The sequence below is a fragment of the Aethalodelphis obliquidens genome, unplaced genomic scaffold (genome assembly GCF_003676395.1).
Source record: "Aethalodelphis obliquidens isolate GAN/ISIS:26980383/991018 unplaced genomic scaffold, ASM367639v1 scaffold90, whole genome shotgun sequence".
In the NCBI taxonomy this organism is placed as follows: Eukaryota; Metazoa; Chordata; class Mammalia; order Artiodactyla; family Delphinidae; genus Aethalodelphis; species Aethalodelphis obliquidens.
This window is the reverse complement of record NW_020838034.1, coordinates 6,027,205-6,041,591: the sequence shown is the minus strand read 5'-3', so window position 1 is coordinate 6,041,591 and position 14,387 is coordinate 6,027,205. Positions and strand designations below refer to the sequence as shown.

At 48.1% G+C, this 14,387-nt stretch overlaps 2 protein-coding genes across 9 annotated transcripts; one reads left to right on the top strand and one right to left on the bottom strand.

The window, feature by feature from the left end:
* The first annotated feature begins 83 nt into the window (after positions 1-83).
* On the top strand, positions 84-11,190 carry DEDD (death effector domain containing). 6 transcript variants are annotated; one of them, XM_027095237.1, is made up of 7 exons: positions 84-228; positions 1,940-1,972; positions 4,119-4,222; positions 8,280-8,668; positions 8,872-8,979; positions 9,291-9,437; positions 9,993-11,190. In XM_027095237.1, exons 4-7 carry the CDS (start codon positions 8,344-8,346, stop codon positions 10,367-10,369), a joined length of 957 nt encoding a protein of 318 aa, XP_026951038.1. In that variant the 5' UTR covers positions 84-228; positions 1,940-1,972; positions 4,119-4,222; positions 8,280-8,343; the 3' UTR covers positions 10,370-11,190. The 6 variants fall into 6 exon arrangements, with proteins under 6 accessions (XP_026951038.1, XP_026951040.1, XP_026951043.1 ...); XM_027095238.1 differs by lacking the exon at positions 84-228 and adding an exon at positions 372-388; XM_027095239.1 differs by lacking the exon at positions 4,119-4,222.
* Positions 11,191-11,469: 279 nt separating this feature from the next.
* Positions 11,470-14,387, bottom strand: NIT1 (nitrilase 1). 3 transcript variants are annotated; one of them, XM_027095235.1, is made up of 7 exons: positions 14,287-14,387; positions 13,664-13,759; positions 13,147-13,401; positions 12,932-13,035; positions 12,586-12,719; positions 12,292-12,417; positions 11,470-12,016 (listed from the first exon to the last, which is right to left on the bottom strand). In XM_027095235.1, coding segments are annotated over exons 1-7 (984 nt in total). In that variant the 5' UTR covers positions 14,289-14,387; the 3' UTR covers positions 11,470-11,749. The 3 variants fall into 3 exon arrangements, with proteins under 3 accessions (XP_026951036.1, XP_026951037.1, XP_026951035.1); XM_027095236.1 differs by having other exon boundaries at positions 14,256-14,360; XM_027095234.1 differs by having other exon boundaries at positions 13,970-14,340.

Below are 14,387 nucleotides of genomic sequence, written 5' to 3'. Positions count from 1 at the left end.
CTAGCATGGCTACTCCGGCTCATGCCTCACTATGGTCTCGAAGCCGCCACTAACCGGCCAGGTTCCGGGAGGCGCTGTTCAGGATGCAGCCACCCCCGCCCGCCTCTCCCCTCCCCCACGCCCGCGGCGGCGGCGGCGGCGGCTGGAGCCCGGATGCGGCGCCGTGAGACAGGCCCGGGAGAGCGGCGCGGATGGATCCAACATGGCGGCGCCGAGCCTGAGCCGAGAGTGAGGCGGCGGGGCGGCCGGAGTGGGGAGGGGGAGTCGAGCGGGACGGGGCGGGGCCGGGCGGGGCCGCAAAGGGCTTGGGGAAGGAAAGTGGAGGGGGAGGCGGTGGCGACGTCTAGCCTGAGAACCTGAAGAGAGGGAGGTGACGGGACGCTGCAAGGTGGGGGAGGGGAGCGGCCGAGGGGGGCGTGCGGGGGAGGTGGCAACTGTGGGAGAGGGCAGGGTCGAGGCGGAGGAGTGGGGCAGGGGAGGGGCGTAAACAAGGGCCGAGGCTGGGCCAGGCTAGGGGTATTAGAGAGGCCGAGGTGGGGAGTGGGGCTGCGGTCCCGCCGGGCTGAGGGGGTAGGAACGGGAAGGAGGGGCCGAGGGTGTGAAGGGGAAGGGGGCTTGTGGCATGTGGTTGGAAGAAGGACTGGACTCTTGTAAGGGGTGTTGTGGAGAGGTGGGAAAAGGTGAAGATTGGATTTGAGACGTTTGGGGGGAGGTTCTGAAAGTGTTAAATTGGAGGTGGGAGGGGGAAGGGCCTAGGGGAGAATTTGGGTGGAAAAGGAGAGGACGGAGGTTTGGGGAATGGAGAGCGTGTCGGTGTGACGAGGTAATGGAGAAAGTGAGAGACTAGGAAGAAAGTTTGGGAGGAAGGGGAATGGGATGGGAGATAGGACAGTGTAGCTGCACGAGTGATAGAGGTTCAGGGGTTTCCTTTTCCCCTGTAGAAAGGAAGAGAGAGCAGAGTTAAGCAGCATCAGTTACAGCCAATTCTAATTGCCAGGCCTTTAGCTTTTACTAGGGTGGGAAGGGCAGAAGGGAATGGTCATGTGGATTTGGAGAATTGGGGTTGGATGAGGGTTCAACTGGATTTCCAGAAGCTGCCTAGCTTACTGCTCCCTTGTTTTTCCTGGTTACAAAAAGAAGAGAAAATGGGGAGCCTGGTATCGCTGGAGTGTGGAAGGAGTAAAGGACTTTTCTAGTTTTAAACAATTAGCAATGCCAGAATGGGGAAACAGCCATGCTATGTTGGAACGCTGTTTGCAGGGAACAGAAAACACAGGGTGGTGTCTAGGCAGCCATGCTAATTAAATGAGTGCTTTCGTTTCCAGACCCTTCTTTTGCTGTTTAAGTGCTAGGAGCGGGGGTCAGTATTCATACATAAAAAATGTTCCCTGGTGAAATGTAGATGTTTGACTGGATGCTGCCTCAGTGGATATTTTGTTCTCACAGTGTGTGAGAATTTGGAGGATAGTTCTGGTCTCATAAGTGAAGTAACGGAAAGAAAGTGCCTTCTTTGGCTGTAACCACTTTCCTCCTAGTTCATCTAAAGATGAAAGTCAATGTTAATACTGGAACAAAGTAGGTGGGCCTCATAAGGAATTGAGGAGTCAGGTGAGGTGTCAGAGGATAATTGGTTTCCCCACAAGTTGTTGAATTTGGGACCTTTCTTGCCCTAAGCCACTGAGACTGGAAATTCTTGGAGTTGGTTTTGTGTTGTGAATTGGGTAACAGAAGGTTAGGGAAGCCTGGGGACTTTGATGGGAGTGAGTTCTCTCATTTAGCTTGGAGTGGATCATTTCAATTGAAATGGCTTTAGGCTTGTCTGTATATCTTTGCAGCTGAGATTGACTACCTCTTTGAGGTTTCAAAATAAAGCTTGAAAATTGACACTTCCCCCTCTTATTTGTTTTTGCTTTGCTGCTGGCTTTGAACCTTGTGCTAGGAAGAGACCTGGGAAATTAAGTTTCTTGCAGAGGTAAGTCTGGAACTTTTTATTGTTTTCAAACAATGGAAGGGAATGGAAATGGCATGAAATGGAAATGGCATATTGGGAGTTGAGCTCAGTAATGGGGTAGCTGACAGGGAAAATGGGTTTTCAGTGGGTAAGATCTGTTGCAGTCGTTGTCCCTTTGGGTCACTGGAGATTGGTAGGAGGGAAGGGAGAACAGAAATTAGGTGTCTTAGGGCAAGACTCCAGCCTTGTTTTGTTATTATCTAGCCTTCGTGGTCAGCTCTGAGAGAAACATTTTTAAACATATGGAACTTTGTACTCTAGTACAGTGTCTACTAAATGTTGGCCTTGGAGGGTTGCGGAGGCACCTGCCCTGGGAAGGCTTTTCCTCTAGCTTACTCTTTATCCTAGTTGTTCTGGAATCTTCATTTTGAAAACACAGTTTGTAATTCTGACTTCCAGATATTTGGTTACATTTTCTTGGTCCTACCAGCAAGAAAGCTCTTTATGTAGTCGTCTTAGTCATCTTTAAGGTTTTCCATGTCCTTTACATTTCAAGTTTCAAGACATCACTCTTTTTTAGATTTTCCACATGACTTTCCCTCTCACAGGGCTTCTGAGAGAGTCAAATACCTCTAGTTCTTTTGGGTTGAAACTAGACTGTTGTTTTCATTTCGAGACATCACTCTTTTTATTTCTTCCACGTGACTTCTAAGGGCTTCTGAGAGAATCAAGTACCTCAAAAAATACAGATCTCATCCCTGGTTGGGATGAGACTAGACTTTGCATGGAAGTAGAAATCTAATAGATAACGATTAGTCAAGAGGAAGTCCTGTAGATACATATAGATTGTTTGTTGGCCCTTGGCTGGCTTGGACCTCCTCCCAAAAGAAAGCGAACAACAAAAAGCCCTGCAGCTCCAGGAAATGCAGCAATTCATCAGAATAAAGAATGAGTCTTGGGAACCTATTAAGGGTGATCCATACGTTAGGCTCTCAAATAGACCCAAATCAGCCAGCAGGATCAGGACTGTTGTTTACTGGAGTGTTTGTCTCTTGGTATCTGGCGATGTTTCAGGCACCAAGATTCTGAAGTTCTTTCTAATCTTCATTTTTAGAGGGGGTATATTCTCCTCACTGCCCTGATACTTTTCATCTAGGATCTCTGTATAATTTAAGCTGAGTTCCTTCGATTCACTGCCACAGAAAGCTGAGTATATTTTGGTTTAAGGGTAAGTTGGCCACGTTCTTTTAGTGCTGAAGTTAGATAGATTCTTGGAACCCCCATCTGGATTGCTGAGTGAGTGAACTCACCATCCTAGATGATAATTAAGTGGGGAGGGCTGCCTATTAGTCTGCATGCCAGCCTCCTGACATTTCTCCCAAGGACAAGCATGGCCTTGGGAAACTTCTGCCTCTTTTTGCTTCATTGCATAAGCAGTATAAGTCTGATCAGCAGCCTAACAAGGAAGGGTCTGCTTTTGGTCTAGTTTTGGGACTTTAAAGATGGCTGCAAGGTTTAAGTGCAGGATCCTTTCTGTCTGTCTTGCAGAGGATGGCATTTCTCTGATCTGCACAGAAATTTAGATTGAACTAGGTCAAATTAGACCTCCTGGGATGGGGCGGAAGGGAGTGTAGTCCTGTCACCTGCTGTTCACCTAAATGGCAACAGCAGGTGATAGAGAAGCCAAGGTTGGAGTGGGATGGAACTCCTTAGTTAAGTTAAATGAGTCTTTGTCTGACTGGCTTTTCTTCTGGAATATTGTTTGATGGGTTTGGGTTGGAGGGACCAAATCACTTCCTTTTCCAGATATAGGATGGAAGCGACATGCTGTCTCTCCTTTTGACCCTCCATCTAGAATAGGCTTTCTCATCTTTAGCATTATTGACATTTTGGACCAGATAATTCTTTGTTGTAAGAGGCCGTCCTGTGCATTATAGGATGTTTAGCATCATCCATCGCATTTACTCACTGCACGCCAGTAGCACCCTCCCTTACCACCCTCCCAGTCATGACAATCTAAAATGACTCCAGACATTGCTGAATTCCCCTGGAGGGCAAAATCGCTCCTAGTTGAGAACCACTGACCTAGAAGCTCTGATAATTCCTGTCACTTTGATCCAGCCTAGGATCTACGACTTAAAGGTGGCTGTTTTTTCCTCAAATCTAGGGAGTTAACCCTCAGGATTGAGACCTATTGTAGAATTGCATCCATTGATACACAATTAGGACCACAGTGCTTCCCTGTATTCTGCTTCATTTTCCAGTGACCAGGTATGTGGGGACAATATTTCCTAATTTCCTGGGGTTTATAGTCAGGACACTTGGAATTAGGGAGCTCTGAAGCAGGCTGCTCTTCTGATTGGTTGAATGTGAAACCTGCCCATCTGTTTTTTATGGGATCCACATAATGAACAGCTGGCCAAGGGGAACAGGTGGGATAGGGAACAAGGAGAAGTTGTAGGGGCTCTAAGGAGACTCAGTTTTCTCATGTTACCTGCTATGAGCAAGAAGTTGTTTTCCTTCAGTCCCCTCTATTTGTAGCCAGTGACTGCAGCAGGTGAAACGAGAGGAAGAGACGAGGAAAACCAGTCAATAGTTGAATCGCTATTTTCCCTGTTGTTTCCCATGCTTTGGGTGGGACATCTGGGCTCTCATAACTAGATATGGGCTATATTTCCTGTCCACCTATCTGAACCCATGGTATGGGGCTAGGTGATTACAGGGTGGCCCTCCCTTTTTCTTTTCTTATTTGTTTATTTATTTATTTTTGGCTGTGTTGGGTCTTCATTGCTGCGCATGGGCTTTCTTTAGTTGCGTCAGGCGGGGGCTGCTCGTTGTGGCAGTGTGCGGGCTTCTCACTGCAGCGGCTTCTCTTGTTGGGGAGCATGGGCTCTAGGCATGTGGGCTCAGTAGTTGTGGCTCGCGGGCTCTAGAGCGCAGGCTCAGTAGTTGAGGCGCACGGGCTTAGATGCTCCGCAGCATGTGGGATCTTCCCGGACCAGGGCTCGAACCCATGTCTCCTGCATTGGCAGGCGGATTCTTAACCACTGTGCCACCAGGGAAGCCCTCCCCTTTTCTTAAGGGTATGAGTCTCTCTGCTTTCGTTTCAGGATTAAAAGAGAGAACCAGGTCCTACTTGCTCTTCAATTTTTCTGAGTCCCCAACAGCTTGACTTTTCTGAAGTAGTTTATAATTTCATTCTCTTTCTAACCTAGCCTCAGTTTCTTGGAGTATAAAATGGACAGAATGGCCTGTCTTGCTGTTGAGTAGGGTGCTATGGTATGGGTAGTTTTGCAGTGTGGGGGAGGCTATAGCCAGTTAGAGTATATGCATGATACCTGAGTTGCATGTACTTTTAATTGGGTCCTCTCTCTCTTGGATTTTTGTTGAGTTTTTTTCTTAATTGGTGTCGCTTGTGGTAATCTCTTGGAGATTCATTTCAGTTCAACAACAGGTTACTCCTACTATATGCCAGCCTCCATCTATTGCTAGGCACTAGACACATAAAGATGAAAATGACCTAGGCCCTCTACATGAGTTGCTTAAGATCTAATAGGATAATAAATACACAAATGATTTTAGTACACTTCGATAAATGGTTTAAGGGAAATATGTACAGTGTTCCATAGGAGCACAGAAAAGGACTACTTATACCAGCATGGGGGTGTAGAGAATGAATTTGAAGATGGCATCTGAGCTGATTCTTAAAGGATGAGTAGGAGTTAACCATCTGAAAAAGGGTGGTAATGGGGGGTGTGGAAGAGAAGGGAGAGGGGCATTCAGGCAAGGAGAATAGTCTGAAGAAAGTTACAGAGAAATGAATTGTATGACGTATATGAACTATAAACAAACGGATAATGTTAGAGAATAAAAAGTGAGTTACGAGGTTGGCAAAGTAGGCAAGGCCTGATCTTGGAAGGTTTGGTGTGTTGGGTAAGGAGTTTGGAGCGTTCTTACTGGTAAGGAGGGGACTGTAGCGAGGTCTTAAGCCGAAAAGTGATGTGGTCAGTTGTGCGTTTTAGATAATTCAGCTGGACGTGGGGGATTGATGTAGGCAGGTTAGGGTTAGTGGCTGCAACAGCCTTAGAGTGGCTGTTGCAGTAATCCAGGTGAGAGATTGCTGGGGCCTGAACCAGCATGGTAGAGGTGGAAGGGTGAGGCAGATTTAAGTAGTAGAAAGTAGCATCAACAGGAATTTATAATTGATTGGGTGATTGGAGGCTGTGGTCAGATGGTGGAGCAGTATTGGGTGGTACTCTCTGCCAGGGCAGTAAATAGTAGTGGCTAGAGAGGAGGTGAAAGTTGTTGGACTTGAGGATTGGTTATTGGCTGGGTCACTGATATTACCCAGGATGATGGAGGAACTTTGTGAATTAAATGCCAAAATATATAATAAATGTAGGACTGTGATTGGTCATTGACAGGGGATTGGTAAATGACAACCATGAGGAAAGGTTAGAAGGTGACATATCCAAACGGTGTGTGAACATCAGGCGAGTACAGGTGGCATAGGAGACTTACAACAATGCTCAACCTAGGAGCTTAGTGATGTTTATTGTTTTAAATCCATGAGTTTTGGTGGATATTTAATTAACTTTCTTAGCATTTATTCTCCTGGACTTGGTTTGATTGTTGGAAAAATGAGGTTAGGTTTGTGGAGGGATGAGTCTGGCTGCAGAGGCTAGGATGCTTATCTCTTTGAAATCTCTTAACCATTTAGATAAGTTTTACAGTGATTTCACATGCATCTTCTCATTGGATTCTTAACTCGAGGAGTAATTTCTTTCATCCCTGTTTTGTAGACGGGGACAGTGAGACTTTGAAATTAAGTGACTTAAGGTCACACAGCTACACAGTTTGTTAATGACATAGGCAGAATTTTTTTTTTTTAAGTCCCATTTTTCTTTTTTCTCTTTAGTTATTTATGGCTGCGCTGGGTCTTCGTTGCTGCACATGGTCTTTTTCTCTAGTTGCGGCGAGCAGGGGCTACTGTTGTGGTGCGCAGACTTCATTTTGGTGGCTTCTCTTGTTATGGAACACGGGCTCTAGATGTGTGGGCTTCAGTAGTTGGAGCTCACAGGCTTAGTTGCTCCATGGCATGTGGGATCTTCCTGGACCAGGGATCGAACCCGTTTCCCTTGCATTGGCAGGCGGATTCTTAACCACTGTGCCACCAGGGAAGTCCTGAAATAGGCAGAATTAAAACTAGTTCTAGGGCTTCCCTGGTAGCGCAGCAGTTGAAAGTCTGCCTGCCAGTGCAGGGGACACAGGTTCAAGCCCTGGTCTGGGAAGATCCCACATGCCGCGGAGCAGCTAGGCCCGTGAGCCACAATTACTGAGCCTGCGCGTCTGGAGCCTGTGCTCCGCAACGGGAGAGGCTGCGATAGTGAGAGGCCTGCGCACCGCGATGAAGAGTGGCCCCCGCTTGCCGCAACTAGAGAAAGCCCTTGCACAGAAACGAAGACCCAACACAGCCTTAAATAAATAAAATAAAATAAATAAATAAATAAAAAACACTAGTACTAACCCTAAAGGCTTTCAGTTTCCCTGTTGTCGGCCCCTAAGTTCATCTGATGCAGCTTCTATATTAGAATTTAGAGTGAATTCTCTACTTCTCCTCATTTCACCTACATTTAAGGGATGAATTGATTGGGGGTGCTGGCAGGGAGAGCACAAGGGACCAAAAGCAGTATTTTGGAGGCCAGAGGAACAATTGGGGTAATATTTAATAGAAAATTCTGCTGAATATGTAGCGCTAAAATTGCAGTTAACAAGTCTTACTTAGCAGAAGTTACTATCTATCTCCAGTAAGATCTGGACTTAGGGCAGCATCTGTTGGATATACAGAGCTCTAGGCTGTATTCTTTTTTTTTTTTTTTTTTTTTTTGCTGTACGCAGGCCTCTCACCGCTGCGGCCTCTCCCGTTGTGGAGCACAGGCTCCGGACGCGCAGGCTCAGTGGCCATGGCTCACGGGCCCAGCCGCTCCGCGGGCACGAACCCGCGTCCCCTGCAACGGCAGGCGGACTTCCAACTACTGCGCCACCAGGGAAGCCCTAGGCTGTATTTTTTAATAAGTACTTTGTAGGGACTTCCCTGGCAGTCCAGCAGTTAAGACTCCGTGCTTCCAATGCAAGGGTCGGGGAACTAAGATCCCACATGCCGTGTGGTGCAGTCAAAAAAATAAATAAATAAATACTTTGTAAAAGTTAGTAAATGCTTATTAAGCACTACACTGTGCCAGGCATTGTGATGGGCTCTGGGAATATAGGAATGGATGACTAATTCCTGACATTGAGTGGTTCACAGGTTCTTTCCTTTTCCTTATAGTATAGTGGGGATTGCAGCTGCTGAGCAGGGATTCTGGAAAGCATTGTGCACCTGAGCCCCCAGCATGGCGGGCCTAAAGCGGAGGGCAAGCCAGGTGTGGCCCGAAGAGCATGGTGAGCAAGAGCATGGGCTGTATAGCCTGCATCGCATGTTTGACATCGTGGGCACCCACCTGACACACAGAGACGTACGAGTTCTTTCCTTCCTCTTTGTTGATGTCATTGATGACCACGAGCGTGGCCTCATCCGAAATGGACGTGACTTCTTATTGGCGCTGGAGCGCCAGGGCCGCTGTGATGAGAGTAACTTTCGCCAGGTGCTGCAACTGCTGCGCATCATCACTCGCCATGACCTGCTGCCCTACGTCACCCTCAAGAGGAGACGGGCTGGTGAGGGTGCATTGGGGGCTGGGGACACTGGAATCAGGGAAGAGCTGTGGGCGGCCCTGTGTGAGCACCATGGGAGTCCAAGCAGAAGGAGGCATTGACGCTGGGGAGTACTGAGGAGAATAAGTTATGAGGCCCATTGGAGGGTTGGACTAGGAGAAGGGAAGGGTGTATCTTTTCCTGAGTGAACCCCTCTCCCCCTACAGTGTGCCCTGATCTTGTAGACAAATATCTGGAAGAGACATCAATTCGCTATGTGACACCCAGAGCCCTCAGCGATCCAGAACCGAGGCCTCCCCACCCCCCTAAAACAGGTGAGACAATATTAACTCCCCCTAATTTCCATAATCAAGAAAGAGGACACTGGACCCATCTTTTCCCAGTTTTGCCAGCCTAAATGAAAGGACAGTGTCCCCCCCCACCCATATCTGGCCCCCAAAAAATCAGATGAGGTGTTAATGCTTCATCTGGGTCCTGTAATTGTTCCCACATTGTGTCCACCTTTCAGGTCACATCATTGATACTGTTTTTAGTGCTAAGTCTAAATGATCCTTCCTCATTCCAAGTGAACTGTTTGAATTTCTGCTTTTACCCTACTATGTCTCCCTTTTTACCCTCTGGTCAGTGCCTCCCCACTATCCTGTGGTGTGCTGCCCCACTTCGGGCCCTCAGATGTGTAGCAAGCGGCCAGCTCGAGGGAGAGCCACACTTGGGAGCCAGCGAAAACGCCGGAAGTCAGTGACACCAGATCCCAAGGAAAAGCAGACATGCGGTGAGGAAGTTCAAGGGTTCTAGAGGTAGAGTAGACTTGAAGGGAAATACAAAGAACTGCTGGAATACTGGGCAGTTATTCTATTCAGTGTAAGGCTCCGTTTGATTGCTGTTGCAAAGTGAGATTGAATGGTATAGTCTCTGGGAGGAGAACTCCTCTACCTTTGTGGCAGAGTACATTTCAACTCTTTCTAGGTAATACTAGATGAAAGGGATGCTGTTATGACATCCTTATTGTAGGATGACCCAAGTCATGATAGAGTATTAAAGTGAAATTCTGTGTCTGTTAATTAGGAAAATATCTCCTAGAATCAAGGTGCTACTTGTGAGTGATGGAAGTAATCTGACCTGGGCATGGCCCATTTAAGGGAACCTCTTGAGTTCAGGCAAGGATTTCAGAGGTACACAGAAAAGAACTAGTCCTGGGAAGAGGTAGAGAAGCTGTCAGGTGATGTTCCCAACTTTGCTACTCTGCTGTTCTGTTCTATTGCTGTTCAAGCCTTTCAGACTTGGCTGTAAACTGCAACCTCTTCTGCATATCTTCTTTTCCCCACAGACATCAGACTGCGGGTTCGGGCTGAATACTGCCAGCATGAGACTGCTCTGCAGGGCAACGTCTTCTCTAACAAGCAGGACCCACTTGAGCGCCAGTTTGAGCGCTTTAACCAGGCCAACACCATCCTCAAGTCCCGGGACCTGGGTTCCATCATCTGTGACATCAAGTTCTCTGAGCTCACCTACCTCGATGCATTCTGGCGCGACTATATCAATGGCTCATTACTAGAGGCACTTAAAGGTGTCTTCATCACAGACTCCCTCAAGCAGGCTGTGGGCCACGAGGCCATCAAGCTGCTGGTGAATGTGGACGAGGAGGACTATGAGCTGGGCCGACAGAAACTCCTGAGGAACTTGATGCTGCAAGCATTGCCCTGACCTTTTTCCCCTTCTCACTTCTCGGGGGACTTCTTACCACCCACCTCTGGAGCTTACATACCGTTCTGGGGTTTGTCCTCTACCCTTCCAACCAATCACACCCCTGCCTTTTTTTTTTTTTTAAAAGGAAAAGACAAATGAAAAATGGAAGTGGTGTTCCCCACCCCTCCCTGCACCCATGTGCCTGGGCTTCCCTTTGTTTCCCTTTTCCACCTACACCCCTCATGTGTGTCTCTACAGCCACCTTGCCATTGAGCCATAAGACAAATGTATAGGGAGAAGCAAAGTCTATAGAACATAGTCTTTGTAAGGGATTGAAGTGATCACTGCTTTTGGGTGCATTGAGGGGTTATCAGTACTTCTGGCTTTATGAGGGCTCTTAAATTTTGTCTGAGAAACCAAAGGGCTGTCAGTAGGGAGCTGTGTGGAAGGTGGGACTCTGAAGTGTATTTTGGAAATTAATCACCACCCTCTCCCAAATTATAGAATTTTTAAAAAACAAAGAAGCTGTGGCCCTTTCCACTCTCTTCTGGCCCTTGGTGCTGCTCCTCTCTGCCTCGTTTCCTCCATTCCATGGCTTGAAACCTCGGCCTGGTGTGGCTCCTTCCTTTTCCCTCTTTGTCAAACCCTCTTCAAAGGAGTAATAGGTAAGCGGACTAGGTCAGCCTAGTCGCCCTCCCAGCTGTGTTGTGTGTGTACACACATACACAGGGTGGATGGAGAAGAGGTTGCTGATTAAAATACACTCCCCCTAAAAAGGGGAAGGGGGAGTGTGACACTTCCTTTCCATGTTCAAGTGAAAATAAATAATGTACCCTGCAGCCCTTTTCCCCTTTGCTTTCTTCTGGCTTGGGCAAAGGGCATCATAGGTGAAAGTGAAATGATTCAATATCAATTCCTTTCTTCTTTTTCTTTCCCCATCCTCTATCCCCACTCCCACCCCCAAGCTTGGGAGCATGGGGTTGGGACATGCACTGAGTGTCGCACTTTTATTTAGATAGGGAGGCATGTTGAATGAGTCAGGAGGCCTAGAACTGGAGTCTAGTCCAGCTGGTACAATACCACCTCCCCTTTCAGCTCCCAAAAGAGATATCCAGACACAGACTTTATGATTATTATATTTTTTTCATTGCCAGTGCTGCTCAGCCCTCAGCATAACTTCAGTTTTCATGAAATAAACAGTGACTATATAAAATTCCACCTTTCTGAAACTGAAATCTGAGCTCAGGTGAAAGTTTCTTCTTTCCCAAGAAGCTGAGCCTGTGTTGCAGCAAGAGAGACAAGGTTCTCCAAGTGAGGGGAGCTGCACCTGGGTCCTGCCTACAAGTCATAGCAACACCAGCTCACAATGGGGGTCTCAACGGACAGAAGTCAAAAGTCTTAAGACAGTGGGTGACCCAGATGGCCATAGAGTTCAGGCCTACGATGCTGGAACACAGGCAGGTGTTGGCGCAACCGTCGCAGATAATTGAGGTCAATTCGGGCAAGGCAGAGGCCTGGTCCTTCAGAGCAGCGGGCCACCACTGTTCCCCAGGGATCTACCACCATGCTATGGCCATAACTTGCTCTCTTCTCATGGTGGCGTCCACACTGTGCTGCTGCCACTACGTAGCACTGGCTTTCAATGGCACGGGCCCGCAGCAACACCTGGGGATGGAGGAGATAGGCGTTCACTTAAATACAGGTAGCAGCTAGTAGGGAAGTGATAGGCCATGGACATTACAGGCCAATCTACCCACTGTGACCATTCTGATAATTGCCTATGAACGATTTACTATGTTAACTATTCTGAGAGGCAACAATCTGGGGAAATGAATTTTCCCACTAGGTGGGAAGGAGAAGAAAATCTTTTAACTGGTAGAGCCAAGGGAGGAGAATGAGGTAAGAGAAGGCCCTTATGTTCTAAAGAGGTGTCCTCTTACCTCCCAATGGGCTGGGCCTGTAACAGATCCAAACGCTGAAGGGTAGGTAAGTATTTCTGCTCCAGCCTGAACCAATGCCAGAGAGAGTTCAGGGAACCGCATGTCATAGCAGATAGCTAGACCAATCTGGAATGAAAACAGCCTATTTAGTCTCCCGCCCTGTTTGTCACAGCATCTGGCCATAACCCCGCTACTGCACTCCTTAGGGCTTTCTATCCTCTACTACCACTTCAAAATATTCCTATTCCCCTCCCTCTTGTTCCTCTCCCACCCTCATCCTTTCACAACTCCCACCTTGCCTGCTGGTGTGCTGATAGGAGACTCAAGACTGGGCCCAGGTATGGTAGAGTTGCTTTCATGCATAGGCCCCTGCCCTGGAATCTCTACGTCACACAGATGCGTCTTCCTATACGTGGCCACTACTGACCCTTGAGTAAGAGGGAGAAAGAGTGCTCAGTGCTGGTGCTCTAGAAGCCCAGCTTAGTTCCTCTCCTCCCAAAGAGGAGGTAGCTTATAGGCTAGGAACAGAAATACAAACGCCCCTAAAACCCTTGGCCAAGGAAACAGTTGAGAAACAACACAGAATTCTGGAGAATCTTAGGTAGAAGAGCCTGAGAAGAGGCAGGCTGAAGAGTCTCACCCTTGTTGTTCAGAATCACATGACAATTGTAGATTTTCTGAGTCTGCTCCCAGTCTTGGCCACGCTCATGGAAACCACCCAAGGACAGCCAGAGTCCACATTCCCTGAGGGGGAGGGGACACTGACAACTCTTCTCAAGGCTCTACCCTCATATCTGGCAATCCTGGGACATTACCCAGAAAGAAACTACTTCTCCCTCCCCCTTTCCCTGATACCTGGCAAGCTGGGTATATTCTCCCAAAAGGTTCCCACCCAGTGGCTCAGACAGGTGAAGCGTCTCTTCAGGGTTCCGTGCAATGAAGTCAAATGCCTCAGGCAGGAAAGCCAGGCAAGCGCCCAGTCTGGCAGCCTCCCGAATCAGCTCAGCACATGTTATAAAGTTCTGCTCCTTGTCTGGTGTCGATGTTACCTGGCACACAGCCACCAGGGGTAGTTCCCAGGAGGAAGAGGAGACAGCCATGGCTCTGAGTCTGTAAATGGCACAGGCAGGACTCAGACTGACTAGCATGGGGAAACCCAAGTTTAATGATAAGAGGCTAAAATGGGGAGGCAGGAAGGCTGGACTTTCCTTTGAATCTGCTCTTACAGGGCACAGTGACCCATGGTACAATGACCCACTGATCAAATGTTCTGTGATAGTTGGCACCCCAGTGTTTCCCACCATCCATACATTTAACATTTATTGAGCATCTACTACATGCCAGGCACTGAGAACACAACAAAACATGTTACCTGGGCTGAGCACAAAGTACTGAGAGTCGAGGTATCCGGAGTCCAGGACACAAAAGGGACAGGAGCTGGTGAGGAGGCCTGATGATGAAGCCCAACCTGAAGAAGGTGAGAAATCAGGACACCAACCCCACTCTCAAGCAATAAATTTCTAAGATCCTCTGACTTCTCTCTTCATACTGTGAAGCTGAATCAGGGCCCCGCCTGTAAAACCCCCCAAGTCTTCAAAACACTCTGTACCATAAGTAATTATGGGCTACCGGAAGAGCTCATAAAGTGGGAAGATGGAGGAAAGGGCTTTGATCTCACATTAAATTGAAGCCTCTTTCCTCAAATGTTTCCGCAGTTCACAAGTCATCTCCAAGATCCTTCTTTGGTTTTCCCAGCCTCTGTTCTTGACTGTGCACCTGCACAGTTTTATTGACGCAAAGCATATTTCCCCCACCAGAGTCTCTGAGGGGAAGTTCACCCTCCCTCGTTCCTCATCACCCAGGGCCCAACCCGCGCCCCACTCTCCAGTTAACCCGTTCTTCCCCGCCTCTCCCAGGGGCAGCGTCTCTGTTGCACAAGTTAAAGCATGGCAGGTGAGAGTCACCGCAGCGGTTGTGATAGGTAGTAGGTCCTACATGAAGATACGACCAAAACGATTCGCAGGATCCGAACCGAAGAGCGGCCGGGAGGTGGGGTCGCCGGGGGCGAGAGGGCGGTAACTCCGAGACCGGACGTG